Raw genomic sequence first — 22873 nt, 5'->3', positions numbered from 1 at the left:
CTACACCTCAGCTTATTTTGGAATAACTGATTTTTTTTGAAATAACAAAATTCATGTCTATACAGAAAGCCATTATTTTGAAATAATGGTGAGCTGGAGGACTTCTTATAACCTATAACCCTCATTTTATGAATAGTAAGAGAAGTCAAAGGAAGAGTGTTCTTCCTTTGATTTCCTGCTGCATGGACAGCGCCAAAGCTGAATTAACTACAGCCGGTCCCCAAGTTGCGAATGGTCGACTTATGACCGTTCGCAGTTATGACCAAAAGTGTTGTAAATGGCGGACCCCGAGTTATGAACATGATCCGTGCTTACGAACAGCGTGTTCGTGTGTAACTGAATGGGGTCCGACTTATGAACAAACCGAGGTACGACCAATTGCTTGGTCCGTAACTGGTTCATAAGTCAGAGACAGGCTGTATTTCAACTTCAGCTACGCAGTTGATGTAGCTGAAGTTGCATATCTTAACTGGACTTTTGCCCTGCTGGGTAGATGTGCCCTAAGATGCTACAGGACCACTTGTTTTTAAGCTTTTTCCCAAAATAATATCCAGACTTCGGTGAATCTCTGCAAAGAGCTCAGCATATCAGGAAAGATCTAGGACATGCACTAATATGGAGAGAGTTTCTGTTAGTGATAGCCCTAAAGAGAAGCTTGAAAGCACTGAAGAGACATACCACATAATTCAACACCATGTTTCTCAAATGATTGGATGTGAAACCACATACTGACTTTCTGAAAAATCTCAGCACTGGCTTATTTGGGACTTGACTTCCAGCAACGTATTACGAGATTAGCTGAAGTTTTACTTTTTCTGTAATGAGAACATTTTAATGGGGAAGTTGGCTTTGTATTTAGTGATAGTTGGTACTGGAAAAACTTTGAGACTTAAACTGATTTCAGCCACTTCAAAATTAAAAACATATGTATATTGACATCTTTTTTCTAAATTTCAGACAGATGTGGTTTGTAATGTCCAAGATAGTAAACGTGAGGGCTACGTCTAGTTTTCCGTTAAAAGCATTTTCAGAAAAGCGCGTCTAGATTGGTACGGACGCTTTTCCGCAAAAGCACTTTTTGCGGAAAAGCATTTGTGGCCAATCTAGATGCGCTTTTGCGCAAAAAAGCTCTGATCACCATTTTCGCAATCGGGGCTTTTTTGCGGAAAACAAATCTCAGCTGTCTACACTGGCCCCTTTGCACAAAAGTTTTGCGCAAAAGGGACTTTTGCCCGAACGGGAGCAGCAGTAGGAAGTCAGTGCTTTTGCGGAAATTCAAGCGGCCAGTGTAGACAGCTGGCAAGTTTTTCCAGAAAAGTGGATGATTTTCCAGAAAAACTGGCCAGTCTAGACACAGCCGAGATGTTTGAGATGCTTCAGATGAGATATAAATTGGGGTCCAAATTCAATACATGGCCATTTGCAAGATTCAGAATTCTATAGGCATTTTTAAAAACAGTATCAGTGATCGTCCATGTGTCCTGGACAAGCTCTCATCTCAAACCATTAAATTCTGCCTCCCTAGATTCCCTCTGTAATTTTAATTGGATAAAATATCCATCATTTCCTCTCCTCTTGTTTGGTATTGCTGTGTGCTGTTAAACAATTGCTGTACTTCACTTCAAAGATGGCTGCATTTCAGTGGTGGGTGAAGCGACCCCTTAGCCTAACATCAGCTCTCAGTCTAGATGGTACAAATCATTGAATTTCCTCCAAAGTCAACAGGGCTACACTGATTTGTATAAAACTACTGTATAAAGCCCTGAGGATTTAGCCCACTACACTAATATTACACTATCATTTTTATTAGCTGTGATTTAAATAGCTGTCGTGTATGGCTCTTCTGGGAGGGAAAGGAATGCAGTCCTGAACCAGAATTGTTGATTCTTTTCTAGATACTTTTATGGTGGAAGATGCGGTGGAAGCCATCGGATTTGGGAAATTCCAGTGGAAGCTCTCTGTTCTTACTGGATTAGCATGGGCAAGTAACTGTTGCCAAGGGCAATGACATGATCAGCCTCTCCAGGAATCCATGTCATACACTGAAATGCACATGTTATGTTTATGGTCTAGGGGAAAGCAAACAAACATGTAATGAGCAAAGACTAGTGCCTGAAATGTTAACAATTACCAGAATCAGAACTAGAATATGACAAGAAAGCTGATTAGGCTTTTTCTAGAAGACAGAGCTAGATGGAACCATTTGGATCCTGTACTCCAAAACTTTGCTTCAGGTAGGAAGGGTCCCAAATTAAACCTGTAGTAAATTGATCTTACTTTTCCTTAAAAACAAGCTAGAGATTTTTATCATATTTATATTAGGCAAAGTGTTCTATAGTCTCTATAAATTCATCATTAACGAGGTTTTCCTGATAGCTGTATATATTCCTGTTGCACCCCACTCTCAGTGCTTCTAGGGGTTGGCGTCTAGACCAAGTAATGATTCTCTTCTACAAATGTCAATTTTTATGTATAAAGACCTGTAAGATCCCTTCTCTGTAATATTTTAGGCCACACATATCTAGAGCCTTCATTTTCTAGTTACTGCCCACATATAGGATTACAAAATACAGGACTATGTAGGACTTTAAAGACTAACAAGATGGTTTATTAGATGATGAGCTTTCGTGGGCCAGACCCACTTCCTCAGATCAAAAAGTGGAAGAAAATAGTCACAACCATATATACCAAAGGATACAATTAAAAAAAATGAACACATATGAAAAGGACAAATCAAATTTCAGAACCGAACGGGGATGCGGGGGGAGGGGAAGGGGAGGGAGGTAGATGTCTGTGAGCTAATGATATTAGAGGTGATAATTGGGGAAGCTATCTTTGTACACGGCTATCACTATATAGAATTACAGTCTGCCATGATTATAATCCCAGTGAATAACTGAGGTAGATTTTGGCCCATAGATGTTTTCCCAAAATATTTGGACCAAATCCAGAGGTGATATATGTAAGTGCGTAAATTATATGGCAATAAGTAGGTTTAACTAAGTCTGGTTTAAAGGAAGTCTAAAGTTGGAACAACTCTTGCTAAGTAACCAGAAAAAGGAGTTAAAACAACCATTTTATGCACCACTTCTGAGTTTGGCTCTTTGAATCCTACCTACTAAAAATCTGATATTTTGTAGGCTTAGCTAGTTTAACGTAGCAGACCATCCCAAGTCTGTGGGGGCAAAGAGAAATGAGTTTTAAAGTGCTCATACCCCCATGCAAAGTTAATGCTCAGAAAATATATTGTTTATTTCACTGCACTATTTAAATCTGCAATGCAATAGCTGTCTTTCAAACTGGACTGCCATGTTTTGCCTCCATCACAGGAGTGGCTTCAGCAGGGAGGCGGTGACTTTAAAAAAGAATTATAATTGGCTGTGATTACAATAATACTCAGGCAGTCATATTTTTTTTCTTTATTGCCCTTCTAGATGGCAGATGCAATGGAAATGATGATTCTAAGTATCCTAGCACCTCAGCTTCATTGTGAGTGGCGATTACCAAGCTGGCAGGTTGCATTGCTTACATCGGTAGGAAAAATAGCTGACAGCTCCTGTATTCTGTAAGGTGTTTCTACTCATTGCTGTTCAGACACTGTAGTTTATATCATCATGTAAAATCTGCTCATGCCTTTACAGAGGGGTGGGGACTAGATTAGTATGGATTTATCTGACTTTGGCTCATTTGTGTTGTAAGAGCCTTTCTTTAAGAGACAGAATTTGATCATATGAAACTCAACCAGAAATTCAGATTTTGACTTGTGAGGGTTTCCATTAAATGTAATTTCCAGCCCAACCTATATATTCACCCAGGCTCATCCCAAACTCAGACACCCTCCCCCCACATTGGCTCACAGAAAAGGTTTGTATAAATTTTGATAATCTTTTCAGAGAACCTTTTTTCTTACTTTGTTGGGAAAGTCTATGCTCCTTTGTACATGGAAATACTGGGAGCCCTGGGGTGAAGTGGATTTTGCTGTTTGTGCTGGGCTCTCCACTAACCCCTGAAAGTATAGCCCTCAGAGAGTGGTGCAACAGTGCTGGAAATGTAGATGTGCTTTAGAGAAGAGAAAATCTGTGTGTAGGACGTGGACGGGTGTGAATCCCTGCTACGTACAATTGTTGTTTCTTTGTGGTTTACAGCTTAACTCCCAAATTCCCATTACATTTCTTGCTCCAATGGCCTCTGATAATGTTTTGGACAGTGCTGAGATTGCACAAATTTGTAAATATGATATATACATTTTAACCAAATAGCGAGTGTAAACATCATGCCTTTCACCTAAGTGAAATCAAAACACTCCAACTAAATGAGGACCATAGCCAGCATTTCAGCATAGCAGTTTTGTCAGATATCTAAAGCAGTGGTGGGTAACCTGTGGCCCAAGCAAATGCGGCCTATTGGGGTTCTATGTCTCGTAACCCAATACGGCCCATTGGGGTTCTATGTTCATTTCGTTTTCTCTTGCCCATGCACAGGGTTGACATAGTCTGCTGGTTTTCATCTGCTTAATTTTTTCCCCTATTGGTATTGCTAAATTGACATGTGCTTAAATCAAGGACATGTGAAATGATGTACGTGCTGATTGCACACATTTGAGAGCCATATACTCCCTCTGCATCCAATCAAAGCACTGCTATGGTTCAGTTGTCACACTCTGCAAATTCTAGGTAGCAAAACTACCCTATCCTGGGAGATCATCTTGGTTACAACAATCTTGCGGCCTATTGAGATGAAGGAGGCCACACATGCAACTCACTCACTAGCCTAGATTGCCCATCACTGATCTAAAGGATGGAGTAACCTCAAATGTTTGATGAAAGCTGGTAAATGGATGGTAAGTGGACCCTTTCTTGCATAGGCTGCAGTGCCTTTTTAGACAAAACTTCCATTGTCTTCAGTGGGATTTTTGGCCATATAAAAACTGCAAGATCTGATCCATGAGTGAAACTTGGCAGTTTTTGTCATTAATGTCAGTGGGGGAGTATTTTTATTTGTGATGTATGCTATATTTCCTGTAGTATCACTATTATTAAAGGTACAGTTTTTTCTTTAACAATATCTCTGGAGTTGTAAATTCTAATTATGTCTCCAGTCAAGGACAGTTACATCACCTGTGAGACCAAATCTCACACAAATTGCTGATGAAACTGTTGATCAGAGGCTAGAGAGGAGACATACCCAGTATCACCCAGTATTCAGAGAAGCTCAAAGCTGCAAGGTACTGAGCACTGTAGCCTGATCCTATACAAAGCTTAAGCAAATGTTTATTTTTAAACATGTCAGTAGCCTCATTGCAGTTAATAGGACTGCTCATGCACTTAAAATGAACATATGCTTCAGTGCTTAACAGGATTTGAGCCAGAATAATTAGCATCTTGCAGAATCGAGCCTCAGATGAGTACTAGCATGTATACTAGCCTGCACGTTGAAATGCCAGTCACAGATTAGCTCTGTGCACAGGGCCTTAATGACCTTCCATTTATCAGCAATTTATACAAACTAGTCATTGTGTCAAAACTTAACATTGCTGGTCCTATTGAAGTCAATAGTGAAACTTGCATTGCCATCCATAAGTGTGGAGTTAGTCCAATGTTGAGTGCTTTTGAAAATCCCATTTTTTATATAAATCTCCTTTATAAAAACTGGACCCTCAAGCATCTGAGCATAATACAGTGGTGACAATGAGTGTTTCAATTTTTTGGTCTGATTGTAAAGTTGTGCAGCTTTCTCTTTTGAGCTGTTCCCTGGAAATGTACACGTGCTGTTAAGAGGAAAACTATTTCTGATTTTCCACAGGTGGTGTTTGTGGGAATGATGTTCAGCTCTACACTCTGGGGAAACATTTCAGACCAATATGGCAGAAAAACTGTAAGCCTCCAATTTTTATTGGAATAGGGGCCATTATAACACGGGTACTGTGCACTCCACTAGAGTGCATAACATTGCTTATTTGCATAATCCACATACTTGCACAAGAATCAAGCACTCCCAAGCTAGCTCAGTTTCTGCTCTCAGTGAGAGCAACAGGATTGGAGTAGTAAATGAGAGGTTAGAAAAATAAAGAGCGAAGAAAATAACTGCCTGACTGTGTTATAAAGTTAAGCATGTTTTCTTTAGAGAAAGTCTTTATGAAATTCTGGGCTCAGGTTCAGCAGCTCATTAAAGCACATGGTAATTGAACACACTTATAGCATACTTATTTGCTTGCACGAACTATAGGGCGTTGTGCTTAATTAGGGCCACTAGCATGCAACATTTGTACATATAGTTGTGAAGTCTCCTTTAACTATTTTGAGCCTAACTTTATGAAACCCTTGGCTCCCGGGTTCACAAAACTATCCTCATAGAGTGCTATCTGGCTTCCTAACTTAGGAGATCTGAGTGTTAGTCTGTCATTTTCTAATTTGTGTTACGGCATCATCCTTTTTCTGTTGTTTGTTAAATGCAGGGGTTAAAAATCAGCGTGTTCTGGACCCTGTACTATGGGATCCTCAGTGGTTTTGCACCAGTGTACAGTTGGATCCTTGTGCTCAGGGGACTGGTGGGCTTTGGGATTGGAGGAGTACCTCAGTCGTAAGTAAATATTCCCGTTGCAAAATATTTCCCTTTTCATGTCTTGTAACACTGAAATAAATGTTCCTGTGGAATTGTGAATGTCACTCAATTCAGGTGCCTTCTGTTCCTAAGTTGTTCCAAAAAGGTTAGCACTGATGTATTCAACTCTAGGAAGGCTTTTGAAATGCACAGGTTTTCTGTGAGACAGCGATTAGACCCTGATAGCTAACATGCTCTTCTGAACAAACTGAGGGTACGGCTAGACTACATGGCTCCATCGACAAAGCCATGTAGATTACTTTACTCAACAAAGGGAAATGAAGCGGCGATTTAAATAATCGCTGCTTCATTTAAATCAAACTGGCCGCCGTGCTGTGCCAATCAGCTGCTTGTCGGCACAGCACGGCAGTCTAGATGGGGATCTGCCGACCCCAGATTCTGTAAAGGATCTTCCGACAAAGGGTTCTGGGGTCGGCAGATCCCCGTCTAGACTGCCGCGCTGTGCCGACAAGCAGCTGATCGGCACAGCACGGCGGCCAGTTTGATTTAAATGAAGCAGCGATTATTTAAATCGCCGCTTCATTTCCCTTTGTCGTCCTGCCTCATCTACATGGCTCTGTCGATGGAGCCATGTAGTCTAGATGTACCCTCAGTTTGTTCAGAAGAGCATGTTAGCTATCATGTAGTCTAGACACACCCTGAGTGTCTGAATTGAATATGGTCAGAGGCTTTACATATAAATTCTATTGGATTTTCCTGTACTAAACTAAGGCAGTTAGCTATTGATATTCAGTCTGCAGATCTAAGGCATGAAACTTTAAAGCAGCTGATAGAGATCAGCTTCTTATTTTGGTGCTTTTACATAGAAGAAGTGAAGTGCTAATCACAGGAGTTGTGCTTCCTACAAGCAGATGGAGCAGAATAGACGGGGAAGCCTGACTTAGACAGATGCTCATGGATTTGTTTATGGGGTGAGTCAATATCCTGCAATAGCTGAAGCTTTTCTAGTACCATTCCCACAAATCCAGACAAAGGGGTCACAGCTATGATACGCTTCTGTAATACTATTAGTACCTATTCCATTGCTCTTTCGCCTCACTCCAGTAAGACTACAAACGAGAGTAAACTATGTGAACTATGTATGTAAACTAAAATAGTCATTAACCTGCCAGATGTTTATAAAGCATGAGCCGGATTCTGCCACACATTTCTCAATACACGTTATTAAAATGGGGCAGAAGAGCAAAAGAAAAAATGCATCAGAGTTAATGCTTTGCATTACAAACATTTATTAATAGATAAATCTAAATTAATGTCATTTTACAGAAGAAACAGGCACAGAGAAGTTACATGGCTTGCCAAGGGTCACAAAGCAAGCCAGTTACAGATGTCAGAATAGAGCCCAGATCTCCTGAGCTACTGTGTCTGGCTCTAATTGTAAGAGAGTCCAGTGGGCAGTAGTGCATGTAAGAGGCAGAACTTCTGTAGTGCCAATTATTCTGTAGAGTATTGTGATTGTATTATTGCATTCTGTAATTCATTTTTGGACAGAGTTTTTGGGAAAGATGATATTTAAAATAATGCTTTGTACAATTACAAATGAATCTATTACATGTAGGAGCTCATTTAGCTGCGTATGTAGAAGCTATATATAGGAATCTGTGGCCCCCCAGGGAACCTTACTATAGGATACTCTGTGACACTGAATAGAACATAATTATTAGCATTCACAGCATCCCACAGATACGGAAATAGGAGATGCAGAGCATTCCATTAAAAAGAACAACCCACACAACTGTAATCACTGTACTCTATTACATTACATGGAGAATGCTCTGCATTTCATTACACATGATTAAGTTCTCCTATTTTTAATCACTAATTTAATATGATATTATTTGCAGTGCTATCCATTGATAAACTGAGCTCTATGAAGTCATGGAGAGCTCAGAACTGCACTTCTGAAATCAGCAGGAGTTTTGTCATGATTTCAAAGGGTAGCAGGGTTAGACCCTTAAGGAGTTTCAGAAGCAGAAACGGAGGCCGGCCGCAAGTCAATGGAATGCTAATATGTCAGAGCACAGAAACACAAATCCTAATGGACTGTTTGAAACAGACAAAATAAACTTTTGATTGGCCCCTGTTCCTTGCATTAATCCTCAGGAAACACACACACTGCAAAGTTGCCATTCAGATGTGTTGGCACAATAGGGTACAAAAGCATTGCAGAGAATCAAGTCAATTTTTTAAAATCACACTTAATAAAAGAATGCAAATGATTTTATATGAGCAATAACAATTACAGCTTCAGGGTTTTCATCTCTTGGAGGACTGAAACTTAGTAACTGTGAAATTCTTCTAGTAAATTGTTAAGTACTGGGGAAATAGTCTATCAAGCAACTGCAGGAGTCATGCATTGAATCCCACTGTGTAAATTCCTGTCCAGACCAGAGCTGTGAGCAAATTACACACTAAGATCTGCTGCTAGATATAGCAGGTTTGAGTGAGGTTACAAAGCAACAAACAGCATCAAATTCTCTCCTCCATTGCTCATCTGCAATCCACATTCAAGTAAATAAGATTGTTTTGGTGTAAACACAGAGGTAAAAGTAACTTAAAATTTCTTACAGATACTATCCTATTGCAGCTCCGGCCCCTGCCAGCTCTTTAAATAGCTCCCTGCTGGCTTTTGCTGGAGCTGCCCACCAGGGCGCACCCGCTTACTTTCACTTCTGTGTGAATGAGAAAAGACTGATCCAATGTCTGTACTACTGCTGGCAGTGTGGGCTGGGAAGGGTTTTTGTGTTGTCACTATGGTGATTGGCATTTTTAAAGAGGAATCAAATCAAATGCCTGAACATAACTCACTGTGCTAACATGACATTTTTCTCAATGTTTGTCTTTACAGAGTGACCTTATATGCAGAATTCCTTCCAATGAAAGCCAGAGCAAAATGCATTTTATTAATAGAGGTAAGCAATATAGCCAAGTGTACTTGGTCCTTAGATTTAGAGGGCCAAATTAGCTGCATATTGTGTCCATTCAATCCCACTGACCGTAGAAAATTCAAAACCGGCTACAACGAATAGATGGCTGAATGCAGCTCTCTATACCAGTGTCAGAGAGTGCTGCATTTAGCCTATAAGGTGTTAAAATGGAAAAAAATAGGACTGCCTCCAGAAGAGCAAGCTGTTACTTGGTCTGTACTCAGAGGCTTTGAAAGGGCTGTCTCTGTTAAATCTGGTCGTCCCTTAATTCAAATAGCCTTTAAGCAAAATGAATCTTAATATAATTGCTGCCTATAATTAGTTTTCACTGCCTGATCTTCACTCAGTGTTAGAGTTCAGTAGATATGCAACTCTTTCATGGTGCTGGTATTCTCTTTCCTTGTCTTGGTAAGGCTAGTTCTGAGCATTCTGGATCTCTGTGATCACCTGGTGGAATCTGAAATATATCCTAAGAATTGACTAGGTAGTTATCAGGAAAAGGAAATTAGCCTTTGAGGGAACTAAAAATCAAAGGGAAGAAAATATCAGATGGATCTGGATAGGTTTCATGAGAGAGAGTACATCTACACTACATGGATATTTTGGGATACCAGAGGTTATTTTGAAATATTTTTCGAAATAACGGGATGCCGTGTTGATATCCCTGTGTAAACCTTGTTGCACTAGGGATAAGGGATGGCATGAAATAGTGCATTATTTTGAAATTTGGCACTGTGTAGAGGCGCCAAATTTCAAATAAGCTGTTTTGAAAGAGATTCTAAATAAGATACACAAACTATGTATTTTATTTCAAGTTTAGTGTGCTGTGTAGGTGCACCCAGAAAGCTCTGGCCTTAATAATAAGAGTCTCAATTCTTTCCTTCTTTTGCAGGAAATCTTTTGTTGATTTTGATGATTTTACCTTTGTAAGGAGAACAGGATTTTAGATCTCACTGCTGTTTATAAGAATTATACTTAGAAATAGATTATTATTATCCTAGGAAAGTTTATTATGTCTGGGTATCAACTGAATGGATCTAGACTCATGTCTTAATCATTCACACCATAATGAGTTTGCAGCACTTTTGAGGTAACTGTATGTGATATGAAATATAAGGCCAAATTCTATTGTCATATGGCATTATTGAAGCAGTATTTGAAAATCACAGCAGAATTAGGCCTATTATCCACAAATTAAGTCTGATTCATTATTTACCTGTCTGCAGGTCTTCTGTAACAAATGCAGCACATTGATCTTACTGAAGGTGAAACTACCAGCCTTAATAGCATAAAATGTCCCTCATATGAAATCTTTTTTCCCCTTACTCAAAGATTTCAGTTACCTGAATTTTAGAATGGAATAGCATCTTACGAAAAGCATGGTACAGAGGGTGAGGTATGGGCAAAGTCTGAAGACAAAAGGCACACAGATATAGTAAAGCTCTTCCACATATGAAACAGGAGGTTATTTTATGTAAGAAGCTGCTTCTGACACCAGTTTATTTATCAATATTTAAACATAGGTTTCTAGAGTACATTGGTGATAGGTTTTCAGAACTGAGCTGGTGGAGCATGAGGAAAAGTCCCATGGACAAATGGCGAGATTTCTTTTGGTTTACATCTGTGCACATTGTACATGTAGCCTCCATGATTCTCCGCCGGTCTCTACAGTACAGAATTTACAACAACAAATTCTCTATTTTGGCAAGGAGGTAGACTAGATGACCCTTCCTGTTTCTTCTAACCTTGTGATTCTGTGACTTTAGAACTTCAGGTTGAAAAGAACATTCATAAAGATATTCCTTCTCCTTTTTACCTTTTGTGCTGTTATCAGTCATGCAGCTCAGAATTCTTTTATCCTTATAACCATTTCCTTTTTTTTTCTTTTTTGGTTTTGGTTTTGCAGGTCTTTTGGGCCATTGGGACTGTATTTGAAGTCCTTCTTGCAGTGTTTGTGATGCCGACACTTGGCTGGCGCTGGCTGCTCATTCTTTCTGCTGTTCCACTCTTGCTGTTTGCCATCTTGTGTTTTGTAGGTATTCTTTATGGGAGAGATGTTTATGCAGCATGCAAATCTAATATTTCACTGTAAAAATATAGTTATTATGGAGCCTGATTGAGTGGAATTCTGGCACTCTGTTAATAAATCTGAAATTATGATGTAAATGATGGTACTTCAAATTATCCTGTTTCAACAGCTAGTATAGTTAAACTCCATTGGTCCAGCATCCAATGCTCTGGCACTCCTGATGGTCTGGCACCATCAAGAACCCGGAAGTGCTCCGGCTGCCGGACAATTGGAGCAGCTCTGCGCCTGGCTTCCTGATTCAGCCGCTACTGAAACTGACCAGCAGCTGAATCGGGGAAGCTGGGAGCAGAGCAGCTGGGGTGCTGCCGGTTGGTCCCATAGCGCTGCCCCTCGGTGCTGTGGGACCAACCCGGCAGCACCCCAGCTGCTCTTGGGGATGCCTGGGGGAGAGCAGCTGGAGGGCTGCCGGGTTGGTCCCATAGCGCCGAGGGGCGGCGCTACCGAACCAACCCGGCAGCACCCCAGCTGCTCTGCTGAAACTGACCAGCAGCGGCTGAATCAGGGACGCCTGCGGCAGAGCCAGACTGTCGGAAGGGGGGGGGCTATGAGGGGTCTGGGGTAGCATCCCTCCCACCCCACCCCACCCCAGATCCCTCATAGCCCCCCCTTCTGATAGTCCTGCATATCTGATAGTCCGGCACCCCCTGGGTCCTAAAGGTGCCGGATTATCAGAAGTTTACTGTAATAGGAAGGTTCTCAATGAAAGTCGTTCTGATGATGTAATGCTTATCATCTGATGCCCTGCTGTAGAAAACTAGTAGTTGGGAGTTTTGTGAAACAAGTCCAAATTGGAATTCTCTCTCCCATTTACTCCCGTTGTTTCAGTCAAATACAGTGGAATCAACCTTTTAGTCATATTAAAATCAGTTATTTTCTGATTCGTCTTGGGACTCTTAAATAATTTTACTGCAAATCACAACTTCCACCTAATCTGTTTTTCAGTAAAAACTCTTGGTGCTCATACACTGCTGTCTGAAAAAATGAGTAGTACTGTGGCACCTTAAAGACTAACAGATTTATTGGGTAAAAACCACATCATCAGATGTGTCTGAGAGATTGCAGATGCATTGGATGAAGTCGTTTTTACCCTCAAAAGCTTATGCTCAAATAAATCTGTTAGCCCTGGTCTATACTAGGATTTATTTCAAAATAACCCCCCATGGGCGAATTTATAAGCAGAGTGTCTGCACTACCACGCCTGTTATTTCGAAGTAATGGGCTGTGGAATTCAAAATCTATACTACTTTTCCTCAGGAGTAATGCTAATTCTAAAATAGTTATTTTGAAATAGCGGTAGTGTGGACACTGTAGTGCTGCTATTTCAAAATAACTACCTCCCAGAGTAATTCGAACTAATTACTCCCCAATGCTTCCTGGGGCTCTAAGTCGATGGTAGTGCATCCACATTAACAGAGCCTGCCTCAGATTAATTTCAAGGCTTCCCTGTAGTGAGGACGTGCTAGTTCGAATTTGTAAAATTGGGAATTAAGTCAAACTAAATAGTTTCTAAATAGTTTCCTAGTGTAGATATGGCCTCAGTCTGTAAGGTGCCACGGGACTCTTCATTGTTTTTACAGATACAGACTAACATGGCCACCCCTCTGAGACTCCTGTCTGAGTAAAAATTTGACTGTGCAGTTGTTATTTTTTAGACATTGTCATTCTTTTTCAGTAATCTCCCCAGATGATTACATGGGTGTTTAAAATCTTATGTATTGAAAAAGGTTTAAAAATTGACAGTTTTGAATATTTTCAAATTCCTGCTAACCTATTGACTGTTTTACCATTCCTGCTGTGAATGTAATGCCAAAAATTCCAAAGATATAGTAACATTTTTCAAGAATAAAAAGTAAGCAATGGAGGAGACCTTTGTAGGATAGGTTTGGGGATGAATGCCTGATATTATGATGAAAATAACATATGGAATTTCTTAAACTCTGTTGGAGAAATTCATAGGTAGAAAGACCATTTTGTAATTCATCATGGGTGTCTCTGCAAGCAGTCTCATTCTCACTGGGACTGCTCACATCTGCCTCAGTCAGTTTATTGTCCTGTCTTTGACAATATTGTGCCTGCTCTACTTTGCTTTTATAGTGGCTGCCAGAAAGTGCAAGGTATGATGTGTTATCTGGAAACCAAGAAAAGGCTCTTGCCACTTTGAAGCGGATAGCAGCTGAAAATGGATCTCCAATGCCTCTGGGAAAATTAATCATTTCCAGACAGGTGATTTATATTCTGACATTAAAAATGATGGCAATGTAAAGAGGCTGTAAAATGGGCATAAATTACATTTATGCTCATTTTTGGTCCTCTTTATACTAATATTGAAAGGTGCAAAGCAGAACCCCAGACCTCAACAGCCCTGAACTATATGTGGAATTTTGGATTCCAGGTTGATTCTGAATTTTGCAGCTATCCTCTGTTTCTATAATAGAACAACCCCAAGCTCCAAAGAACTTCCAGATTTTGGAGACATTCTGCACAGGCTGGCTTGCCTCTTTGTCCTGCAGAAATTCTTGGGCAAGCCAAAGTTCTCCTGCTGGAAAATGAAGAAAGGCTTTGCTTGCTTTTTTTTTTTTTTTTTTAAAGGATGAGGTTGCAAAATGTTTTTTTTTTCCTAAACCACAAGAGCATGGGTCAGATACTGTCCTGTTCTAAGACTCTTCCTGCACAGGAGACAGGGAGGAGAATCACCACGGAACTGCTTATGGCTCTCAAACTGGCCTTAGCCCCAGCCTAAATTAGAGCTCCCTAGAGGTTGTTCTAATTTACAGCAGCTTGCTGTTATCCCTAAGAGATTATACACCAGCTGTGAATTGGTATAATAGAGCCAAGTCCCTCTCTACACATTCTCCATGCTGACACTATCTCGTTCTCCCCCTGTGCTTGGGTGGTATCAGCCAGCTCTAATAACTTCACACCAGCTGAGAATTCCCACTGGCAGGGAAATTCTTAACTTGGCAGCTGCAGCCAGATTGTGGCTCCTTTCCTCGTCTTGTATTCCTGAAGACACCTGAAGGGACTATGGCCCTAAGCTATGTAATATGTATCAAATGGCCCGACATAAGAGTGCAAGTGTCATGATTCCATGCAATCAAATTTCCTCTGACTGTTAATGACATGACGTCAATTTTAAATAGAATCAAAATCCAACAGCTGTATTTTTGTTTGTTTCAAAACAGGAAGACCGTGGCAAAATAAGAGACCTTTTCACACCCCAGTTTAGGTTGACAACATTGTTGCTTTGGTTTATATGGTAAGAGGAAATACAAACTGTTCAATGTCAGCTTGCTTATGTATGGTTTTCAATGGATGTAGCACTAAAAAGGAGCAAATCTCACTTCCCTCAAACCTGCATTATACTGTAATTTCTTAAACCAATAAATAACATTCACTCAAGATTCAGTGGCTTATTAATTTTCTGGATGCCAGTAGGAACCATACTTTAAGAAAGTATTTAATGGAAGTCCATTGCTTCCATTAGGTTCCATTTTGATTCACAATGCTTATTGTGTGTGCAACCATCTCAGACTTCCTCTCTCATCTTCCTCACAGGTTTTCCAATGCCTTTTCTTATTATGGATTAGTTTTACTAACTACAGAGCTCTTTCAAGCAGGAGATATCTGCAGCAGTGAGTATTAGCTCTTTTCCTCTTTCTAAATGAATCACTAACAGGCAGAATGGAACCTGGGCTCTCTGGAGCTTAGTGCACAAGTCTATTGCTTGAGCTAAAAACCAACTGGATGTCAACTAAGGCTGTCAAGGATACTCTTTTTCTCTCTGTATGGTCTAAGTGCCACTACATGGGACAGTGATCTACACCCACTAGGTGTGTGGGTTACATAAATATGCCATGCAGATGAGAGAGAAAAGGTGGGATTCTTTTTATTGAAATAGTTTCTGCAAATGGTTTGGAAAGGGTCACCATTTTTATTGCTCACATTAGGAAACATTAAGAGTTTGTTCATTTTGAACATGGGTCAGTTACAATACCCTGTTTGCTGCTCGATGCACAGGGGTTCTATGGTGGACACACACAGGATGGATTCCACAAACCTAAGGTGTAAAATAGCTATGGAGCCTGCAAAGAAGTTTTATTAGAGGCAGGTATCTGTTCTGCCTGAGTAAAATGTGATTCAATAAACGTGACTAGCCAGATTTGGCACTCACAGGCCTAATTAGGTATGAAATAGAGAAAATTGCTAACTACCATAAGGTACTTGAAATGTAAAGAACTGCTGAGGGGAAAGATATTGCATAGAAATTCAGCATCTTTTTGGTTGCATTTTGTTGTGTTACTATTCTTGTTTTACTTTTGTAAAAAAGTCCTTTAAAATTCTTTGAAAATTAGATTCGCTCAGGGAAAGTGTTACTGTATTCTGAACACACTAAATTAAGGAACACACTCTGGCAGCTGGGAAATTATACACAGGGCATGGATATTGCTATGAGAAGGTATCAATTTAGGGCTTGCCTAGGAGCTGGGAAATAGCATGAGCAAGCTAACTTTGGATACTAGAAAAATGTTGTTAGTGATTACAGTGTGGTCTAGTGGTTAAAATATGAGTCTATGAAACAAGATGACTGGTTCTTTTCCTGGCTGTGCCATTCATTCGCTGTAAGGCATTGGGCAAATCACTTGACCATTTTGAGCCTCAATTTCCCCATCTGTAATTTTGAGCCACCTAGTACAGTAGAAAAGTCTTTACTGCTTGTGCTACAAAGAATCACTAACATTCTGTGATAGAAGGGACTATACAAGTATAAAGTCTTGTATGCTGTAGGTGAATGTGAGGAAAGTTAAAGACCTTTGGAAAGGCAATAGAGTGCATTATAGTGTAGACAACTGATATTAACAGTATATTTTAAAAGGAAGGACCATGAAAGGGGTTGGTAATAAGACTCAGGAAGAGGAGAGAGGCTTGGTTTAAAAAGGGAAACAGGAGTGCTGGTCTGTGGATCTTAGAATCATAGAACCCTAGAGTTAGAAGGCACCACAAGGATCTTCTAGTCTAAGATCTTGTTTCAGGCCATAGTGTAAATAATCATAATATTTTGCTTTTCTGTAGCATCTTCCATCCATGCTTCTTGAATCTCTTTATGTGGCCTAACGAGTTAACCTTCACAAACATCTCAGGCTACGTCTATACTGTGCTTTCTTGCACAAGAAAATATGCAAATGAGGCAAAGTGGTAAATATAGCTGGGCCTCATTTGCATACTTAATGAGCCACCATTTTTGCGCAAGGGGCTTTTGAGCAAGAGCCATTCTGCTGCTTTTTTTCAAGCAGAACAGCTCTTGTGAAAGAGGGGGGTTTTGCGCAAAAAGGAGCCATATAGACGGCTCCTTTTTGTGCAAGAGCCCCTTGCCCAAAAATGGCAACTCATTAAGTATGCAAATAAGGCACGGCGATATTCACCGCTTTGCCTCATTTGCATGATCTCTTGCTCAAGAGAGCGCACTATAGACATAGCCCTAGAGTGTAGATAAGGTATTATCATCCCCATTTTATAGGTGGAGATAGTGACACACAGATGACAACATCACTAGCCTGAGGTCACAGAAGGCTGTTCTGTTTAAAAGCAGTGTAAATCATCAGTCTGCAGGTCAGGGTGACATCCTACTAGAAGCAAGACGGTTGAGGAACTGATTGGCTTTGGTCTATGTGTTCCCAATACAATAGTGCACCTGACTGCAATGGTGCTGTTGACTTCTAGCCATATCCATTCCACTGATTTCAGCAGCAAGTTTCCAGAATCACAGCAGGTGGAGGAGAGGATCAATAGAGAAGAGATTACTTAACATTTCATAAATGCTACTTCTTTCTCCTTCCGCAGTTTCCAATAGAAGGAAAGCAGTTAAAGCAAAATGCAGCCTGGCCTGTGAATATCTGACAGAAGAAGACTACACCGATCTGCTCTGGACCACTTTATCAGAGTTCCCAGGTAAGTGACTTTAAAAGCACCAGTGCATCACGGGATGCAGTCTGGGAAGTATCTTGAGAAGCCACTGTGGCCAGTCTGGTTATGGCTCCAATCCAAACCGCCCACTCTGTATTCCGAGGAAGAGTAACAATTCAATAGGATTTTATCACTCAGTGAATTTCTGTTGAAGCAGCAGGAGGCATTCACTTTACAGAATGATTTGTAAGGATCGTGGGTGTTTACTCAGTGGTGGACCTACTTCCTTTGATCGTTTCTGTGTGCTGCTTTGTATACCATCAGAGCCGAGATTTTTAAATGTGCAACTATTTAAATGAGCAATGTGACAATAGAGCAAGAAAGCCAGGTGACATAGAGAAGTAATATGAATATTGTTCCATTAGACCTACAATTACATCTCTAGGCATTAATTTGCTTGAGATGAAATATCATAAAGCAGTGATTCAGGGAATTATAACTGTTCTAGATTAAAATCTCAGGAACAAATTCAGCTCTGGTGTAAATGCCACTCCATTGTAGCCAGTAGGCATGTTAGATGAAATAAGCCTTGCAACAGGAGTTCGCAATGGCTTGGAGCTTTAATGGCCACAGTCAGACTTGCCACATTACAGTGTTTACAGAATCAAGGTAGCCTCTGCCCTGACTTTATAAACCTCCCCATATGTTCCTTTGGTGAAACACGATCAGTGTGTTCAAGCACAGTTGAATCAGTGCCTTACAAGGTTGGCTCAGCAGGTGGCTCAGTGTGTTACTACAAGAACAAGGTGCATCAGCCTCAGACCCCTCTATCTGGAGCCTGCCAAGATTTGGACTGCTGCAGTCCTCCCAGGTGAGTGAATGCAGGCTGCATTGATCCAGAGCATACTAGAGCAAGGAACTATGTCAGCACTCCCAGGGTATGTCTACACTACCCCCCTAGTTCGAACTAGGGGGGGTAATGTAGTCATACGGAGTTGCAAATGAAGCCCGGGATTTGAATTTCCCGGGCTTCATTTGCATAAAGCCGGCCGGCGCCATTTTTAAATGCCGGCTAGTTCGGACCCCGTGCCGCGTAGCTACACGCGGCACGGACTAGCTAGTTCGGATTAGGTTTCCTAATCCGAACTAGCTAGTCCGTGCCACGTGTAGCTACGCGGCACGGGGTCCGAACTAGCCGGCATTTAAAAATGGCGCCGGCCGGCTTTATGCAAATGAAGCCCGGGAAATTCAAATCCCGGGCTTCATTTGCAACTCCGTATGACTACATTACCCCCCCTAGTTCGAACTAGGGGGGTAGTGTAGACATACCCCCAGGCTTTGTCTACACTGCAGAGTTTTTGCACAATAAGTTTTTTGCAGAAGAGATCTTCTGCAAAAACTTCTTGTGCCAAATTGCGTCCATACCTCAAAAGCTCATCACAAAAGTGATGTGCTTTTGCGCAAGTGAGCGTCCATACTGCATGGACTCTCTTGTGCAAAAAAGTTTTGATTGCCATACACAGAATGGCCATCAGAGCACCTCTGCTTTTTCTGATAGTTCTTTTTGCACAAGAATCCCCTGTTGAGCGTCCACACACACCTTTTTGTACAAGAACTCTTGTGCAAAAAGGAGTTATTCCTCGCAGAAAGAGGTATATCTACACCGCAAAAGGCCCTCTGTTCTGTCATTTTACTGTAAACTTTCTTGCACAAAAACACGCTTGAGGTGTGGACATAGCCCCAGGGGAGAAAATCCATCCTCCAGGGCAGTTCTGGGATGTAACTGCTAATGGGCAGTGTGACACGGCACTTGCCTTGTACTGGCCCTTAAAAAGGACAAACCCCAGCCCTGAGCAAGGGCTGAGAGCAAAGCCTCAGCTGAGGCAGGTCTTCCTAATTAGGGCCCAGCTGGGGGCTATATAATGAAGGACTCCTGGCAGGAGGGGAGAACTGACTGCTGCTTTGGCAAGAGAGCAGTAAGGACCTGACTGCTGGGGAAGCAGGAGGCTTCTTGGAGGTAGAGCAGTGCTGGGGAAATAAGGCAGGGCTGCTGAGGCTCTGGCCAACCAAATTCCCAGGCTGCAAGACCTGGTGGGGCAGCAGGTCCACACACCCCTTGGCCAGTGATGAGTGGCCATTACAGACTGCAGTTGGCCCCTGAGGCAGGGGTTAGATGAAGACTGGCAGGGGGTCCCTGAGGCAAAGGGGATAAAGGGAAGACCCTGGTGTACAAGCGGAGGAAATAACACCCCCTCGGAAGGGGACGCAGAGAGACAGGAACGGGCACTGCTGGAGGGCAGTGTTCTGAAGAGGACGCCGTGACATATGGTGGAGAATGTGGGCACATGTGGTCCCCCCGATACAAGGAACTCTGGCCATTGGGCCGTGCTGCCCTGTGACTAAGGGGACTAGTTTGGTGAACTCTGGCCATCAGGCAACATGAGGAGACCAGTGAAACTGTGGGTGGAGAAAAATGGATGTTTATTGGAGGGCCTGTGTGGCCCAGCTTGCTGAGCAGCAGAAAAGACTGATCTGGCTGCTGCAAAGGTGGGCACCTGGACTCTGTGGTAAACCAGGCATCAAAAGCTGGGAGCTAGTGCCTGGACCTAGAACTTGTTTTCCCTGTGGGCACAGGGGACACCTGAGGAGGGAGTGCCCTGACTGGGTTGGATCAGGGAGACCCCACGCAGATAATATGGACAATGGGAGAGCACCCCCTGTAAAGGCAACAGGGGGGTCACGAACATGTTGGGCCTGTGGGGAGCCTGGGTACCTGAAGAGGGAGTGCACCAGGGGGACCTGCAGGGCCCGGCTAGCCCAGAAGGAAGGGCTAAGCCGCAAATGGACAGGAGGAGGGAGATACCACCTGGAGGGAGGTGCCCAGCAAGGCAGGCGAGCTAATTCCCAGGACTGCTGCCTAGCGGTGCCGGGGTGGTGAGTCGGCCCCATGACAGGCAGTAAAGAGATCAAAGGAGAAATTGGTGACCTCTTGGATAAAATGATCACTACAGGCTGAATTCAGTTTTTTATGTGATCCAGACAGACTGTTGTTGGATTGTGGGGTCCTGTCCATATTACAGTCCCATTTTAACACCATTGTTAGCAGGATTCTAGAACCATTCCTCTGGGCTCTTTTGACTGAGAAATATAGTATAACATGGCTACAGCTGTTCCGTAAAATTGCTTATGATGAGGCAGAAGCACCATTCACTAAATACTCGTTTTGCATTTGGAAAGATGTGAGATGGTGTGCTTGTATCACATGAGGATGAAGAACTTTCCAGTCCATTAGTAATCAAGGATTAAACAACATCTACTAGGGGCAAGTTATATGGACTTGGCTTCAGGAATATTCCTGGCCCAGAGACCCTGCTCCAGAAAAGTTCAGGCCCTCTCCCCCAGCCCTTCCTGCCACTCTGTGCACTTTCCCCAGAGTGTCCCTCAGCCCTGCTTGCCACCCATGGGTAATTTAAAATAGCCTGGGGGCCCCTAGTGACATGAGGCTAGAGCAGCTCCCTGCTTACTTGCCCTGCACATGACTGCTAGCATATACCTGTGGCCTGTGGTGGGGTAGGGGGAGAGGGTGTGTCTCCGCATGCTGGGCTGGAGCAATATGTCTTATCATGATAGACTTAAAGAGCTCCATCGATTCAGTTTATCAATAAGAAGTTTGAGAGGAGGTGACTTGATTATTGGTACCTTTCAGGGGAATAAATAACAATCTAGTGGAGGAAGGCAGTGACTGGAGCTGAGGCCAAACTCACATGAGAAATAAGACACAATATTTTTTTTTAAGAAAGGATAGTTGACAGAACAAACTAGTAAGAGAGGGGTAGATTCTCCTTCCCTTGAGATCTTCAGACCAAGACTGAATGCCTTGGCTTTCTGGGCAATATGCTTCAGCAAGAACAAGTTTCTGGCTTCAATCCAGAGGAAAACAGGTGAAGTGAAATGGGCAGAGAAATCCAGAAGGTTAGACTAGATGATTTAATGGTCCTTCTGGCCTTAATCTATGAATATTTAAGGGATGTTAAACTATTGTGCAGCTCTCAAAGACAAATAAAGTAAATAAATCCCTGTGCACCCTGATCAGAGGGATCCTACCATGGTTTCCCTAGGAAAAACATGTTTAAATATGGCTATAGCTTTCATCATCCTGCTGTCAGCATGGCCTAGGCTGTTCTGTTGCCATGGGCATGAAACACGAGGAACAACAAGGTGCATTAATGGATCCCAATGGACTCTCTTGTTTGAACCATATTATTTCATGAGGGATGAGATCATTCTGGGGATGATCAAAGTGGCAGATGGCCTTGCAGATAGAATACAATGCAGGCTGACAGTGGCCGAGAGTTGTTACCATTTGAAAGCTGTTTGGTGGCCCATGCAAAATGCATTTCTAGATTCCTGCTAAGGTAGGATAGGGATGTTAAAATACATGTAATTGATTAACTGTGTAACTGCTGGAAATTTCATAGGTTACATAGTTACATGGTGGCCGGTAGCCAGCTCCTCGGGAGCCAGTGTGCACTGGGGGCGCACCAAATCTCTGTCACAGTGGTCATCTATGAGGTATTGTTACCAAGGTATCTGAGCCACCTCAGAATCTTTAAAGTCTTCATCCCCACAGCACTCTTGTGAAGAAGGCTAGTGCTGAGACAGAGCAGTCCCGGCTCAGGCTGTTCCAGGACACAGTGCCTCTGCATTTTAATTGCAGTAAGAGCTCGTGCTGAGTCCAGCAGCCCCAGTCTGCAAGGAACCTAGGTCTGCACTGGGATCCCTGCAGACAAGGGCTGCTGCCAGAGCAGCCTCTCCTATCCCCTAGCACCGGCTCCTCTCCTGCTCCTCGCTAATTCTCACACAGACAGCAAGTGGAGGGTGAGCAAGTAGTCAGTGCTCCAGATTTGCTGCTCAGGTAGTCAACTAGGTTAACTAGTCAACTACTCACTTACATCCCTAGTCCCCTGTATTCAGCTGCTCTGAGCAGCCTATGGGGGCACGGAAGATAGGGACCCTCACTGAGGAACCTGCTGGGCTGCTGGCCAAGCGCCATCCAGGTAAGTGTTTCCCAACCAGAGCCTGCCTCTAACACCCCAGACTTTCCCTCCCTCCAACACTCTGCCCCTTCCTGCACTCCTACCCCACGTAACCCAAACCATAGAACCATAGAGCTGGAAGAGACCTCAGAAGGTCATCAAGTCTAGCCCCCTGCTCTGGGCAGGACCAATCCCAACTAAATCAACCCGGCCAGGGCTTTGTCAAGCCGAGACTTAAACACTTCTAGGGATGGAGACTCCACTACTTCCCTAGGTAACCCATTCCAGTGCTTCACCAC

General features: G+C 42.4%; 1 protein-coding gene across 2 annotated transcripts in view; it reads left to right on the top strand.

Moving 5' to 3' along the window:
- The window catches only part of SVOP (SV2 related protein), a 54829-nt gene that overhangs the window by 17223 nt on the left and 14733 nt on the right, over nucleotides 1-22873 (top strand). For both annotated transcript variants that reach the window (XM_075898792.2, XM_075898791.2), the window contains exons 3-12: nucleotides 1896-1981; nucleotides 3435-3533; nucleotides 5803-5874; nucleotides 6455-6579; nucleotides 9470-9533; nucleotides 11455-11580; nucleotides 13732-13860; nucleotides 14820-14893; nucleotides 15193-15269; nucleotides 17476-17583. In XM_075898792.2, the coding sequence (XP_075754907.1) occupies nucleotides 1896-1981; nucleotides 3435-3533; nucleotides 5803-5874; nucleotides 6455-6579; nucleotides 9470-9533; nucleotides 11455-11580; nucleotides 13732-13860; nucleotides 14820-14893; nucleotides 15193-15269; nucleotides 17476-17583 (960 nt within the window). The remainder of the gene's footprint in view (nucleotides 1-1895; nucleotides 1982-3434; nucleotides 3534-5802; nucleotides 5875-6454; nucleotides 6580-9469; nucleotides 9534-11454; nucleotides 11581-13731; nucleotides 13861-14819; nucleotides 14894-15192; nucleotides 15270-17475; nucleotides 17584-22873) is intronic.

Source organism: Pelodiscus sinensis, chromosome Z, assembly GCF_052426305.1.
Source record: "Pelodiscus sinensis isolate ZL-2025 chromosome Z, ASM5242630v1, whole genome shotgun sequence".
NCBI classification, from domain to species: Eukaryota; Metazoa; Chordata; order Testudines; family Trionychidae; genus Pelodiscus; species Pelodiscus sinensis.
This window is presented reverse-complemented; position numbering and strand designations above follow the sequence as displayed.